Source organism: Nansenia antarctica, assembly GCF_963989245.1.
Source record: "Nansenia antarctica genome assembly, chromosome: 14".
Lineage (NCBI taxonomy): Eukaryota > Metazoa > Chordata > Actinopteri > Argentiniformes > Microstomatidae > Nansenia > Nansenia antarctica.
Window position 1 is genome coordinate 13,285,211 of NC_137684.1, and position 2,500 is coordinate 13,287,710.

The 2,500-nt window shown below is 53.5% G+C and overlaps 1 protein-coding gene across 1 annotated transcript in view; it reads left to right on the forward strand.

The window, feature by feature from the left end:
• The window catches only part of rassf8a (Ras association domain family member 8a), a 19,574-nt gene that overhangs the window by 8,853 nt on the left and 8,221 nt on the right, over positions 1-2,500 (forward strand). Inside the window, exons 2-3 of the mRNA XM_080545130.1 lie at positions 1-74; positions 1,489-2,333. The exon at positions 1-74 is cut by the window's left edge and continues 144 nt beyond it. Of these exons, the coding sequence (XP_080401256.1) occupies positions 1-74; positions 1,489-2,333 (919 nt within the window). The remainder of the gene's footprint in view (positions 75-1,488; positions 2,334-2,500) is intronic.

Sequence of the window (2,500 nt, forward strand, 5' to 3'; positions counted from 1 at the left end):
GCAGAGGGTGGTCTGCGGGGTCACCGAGGCAACCACCTGCCAGGAAGTGGTCATCGCTCTGGCTCAGGCCATAGGTGAGTGGTCGTAGGGAACTCGGTTTTTGGGCGAAAAAGGGGTTTTGGGCTGTCTACTAATTGCAGTATACAGAGTAGATTGTCCTATAAAGACACTTAGATTTAGTAATCTAAAAATGTATTAGACCCCTATACTTTCTTTTATTTATTTTTTGTTTCTTTTTACTATTACTACCCGATCTTTTCAGTTTGTAAAGCGTCTTTGAGTGTCTAGAAAAGCGCTATATAAGTCTAATGTATTATTATTATTATTATTATTATTATTATTATGACTAATACTGTGAAATGTAGGGACGTTATGATACAACGTTCAATCAAACTCAAATTAAAATCGAGGCGAGCCCTAGCCTGATACCAAACAGCTTGTCGCTAATGTAGCTAGGCCTAATCGAATTCCTCTCATGCCTACGTGCGAACGTCCCGGTGGTTTACTGCGAGATGGAGATGGCCTTAGTCAGGCGCTGTTTATAGCCCCTCCGTTTGGATCCCAATCCCCCCGGCACCTCCCCCCCCCCCTGTGGAGAGAGCAGCCTGTATCCACATCTCATCTCATCCCACAAAGCGTGGGGCAGGAGGAGGGAAAGTCTGACTCATCCCTCCATCTCTCACCAGGCAGGGAAAGCAGAACCCACAGAGAAACCCCTCCTCCTCCTCCTCCTCCTCCTCCCTCTCTCCTAATTCCTATAATGTACTCGTGTTTGAAGATAAGATTTGTGTTCAGCTGAACTTATGACTTACAGCGCCAGCGTTGGTTTTTACAAGAAAGTGTTTGTCTCTTACCGCGCTTGCGACACAGAGACGGGAATTCCATTCACAACATAAATTGTGTGTATCTGTCAAACGAGGGTCTGTCATTATCGTGTATATGAGTACAAGGGCTCACATGATTGTCAACACCCTCCCAACGTTTAAAACAGGCCCTCAAAACCCACCTCTTCAAGCTGGCCTTCACCAGTTAACCCTCTCCCCCTCCGCTTCCCATGTGTCCCCAGCACTACTTTCATTAGGCCCCTATACTCTCTTCTATTTACCTTTTTGTTTTCTTTTTATTATTACTACTCGATCTTTTCAGTTTGTAAAGCGTCTTTGAGTGTCTAGAAAAACGCTATATAAGTCTAATGTATTATTATTATTATTATGTGTGTCTGTCGTGAGCTTAGAATGATAAGGTTCTATCTCCGTTTAGGGTAGTTCAGAGACATTGAGCGTCAACGTTTTTACATTCCATTATGTTTTGTGAGATGGAACCTTTGTATTTTATTAATTACTAAAAAAAAAAATCTACATTTTAAAAATAACACCACACAGGCATTAATAAACACCTAATGGATCAGATTATGTAAAAAAACTAAATTCTGACCAAAAATTAAGATATAATTCTAACGTCACGACATTGTGTCTATGTTTTTCCCAGGGCGCACTGGGAGATACACACTGGTCGAGAAATGGCGGGAATCGGAGCGTCACCTGGCTCCCCACGAGAGCCCCGTGGCCTCGCTCAACACCTGGGGCCAGTACGCCGGCGACGTGCAGCTGATCCTCCACCGCACCGGCCCCTCCCTGACTGAACGGCCCCCCTCGGAGGGGCCCCCCCTCCGCGGCCCGGAGCGCGGCCTGCACCGGCAGAGCCTCCCTCCCCTCGCCAAGCTGCGGCACCCCAACGACCGCTCCCTCCGCCGCCGCGAGCCGCGCCGCAAGTCCCTGACGTTCACTGGCGGGCCGCGCGGTCTGAGGGACATCCTGAGCGGAGGGAGGGGGGGGGCGGGGGAGGCGGAGGCTAAACGCCGGCTCCTCCTGGGGAGCGGGGGGAACCATCACCACGCAGCGGCGGCCGCAGCAGCCGCAGCCGGGTCCGTGTCTCCAGGGATGTGGGCCTGCCGCATGGAGGACCTGGTCCGACTGGTGGGCCTGCAGAGAGAGACCCTGGGGGTGCTGGAGAAGAGGCTGGACGCCTACGAGACGGAGCTGCAGACGTGCGGGGGGGAGGGACCGCGAGGGGGGAGGTGGGGTGGAGGAGGAGGAGGAGGAGGAGGAGGAGGAGGGGAGGGAGGAGGAGGAGGACTGATGATGGAGGAGATCCTGAGGCTGGAGAGACGTCTGCGGAAGAACGAGGTGGAGATGGAGGAGGAGGAGTTCTGGGCCAGCGAGCTGCAGATCGAGCTGGAGAGCGAGAGGCAGCTGGAGGAGCGGCTGCAGGAGCTGCGCGGGAGACTGCAGGGCTGCGAGGTGGAGCTGGGGGAGAGGGTGGCCCTGGTGCAGGTACGTACCTGGGGGAGAGGGTGGAGCTGGGGGAGAGGGTGGCCCTGTGGGAGGTACGTACCTGGGGGAGAGGGTGGAGCTGGGTGAGAGGGTGGAGCTGGGGGAGAGGGTGGAGCTGGGGGAGAGAGTGGAGCTGGGTGAGAGGGTGGAGCTGGGGGAGAGGGTGG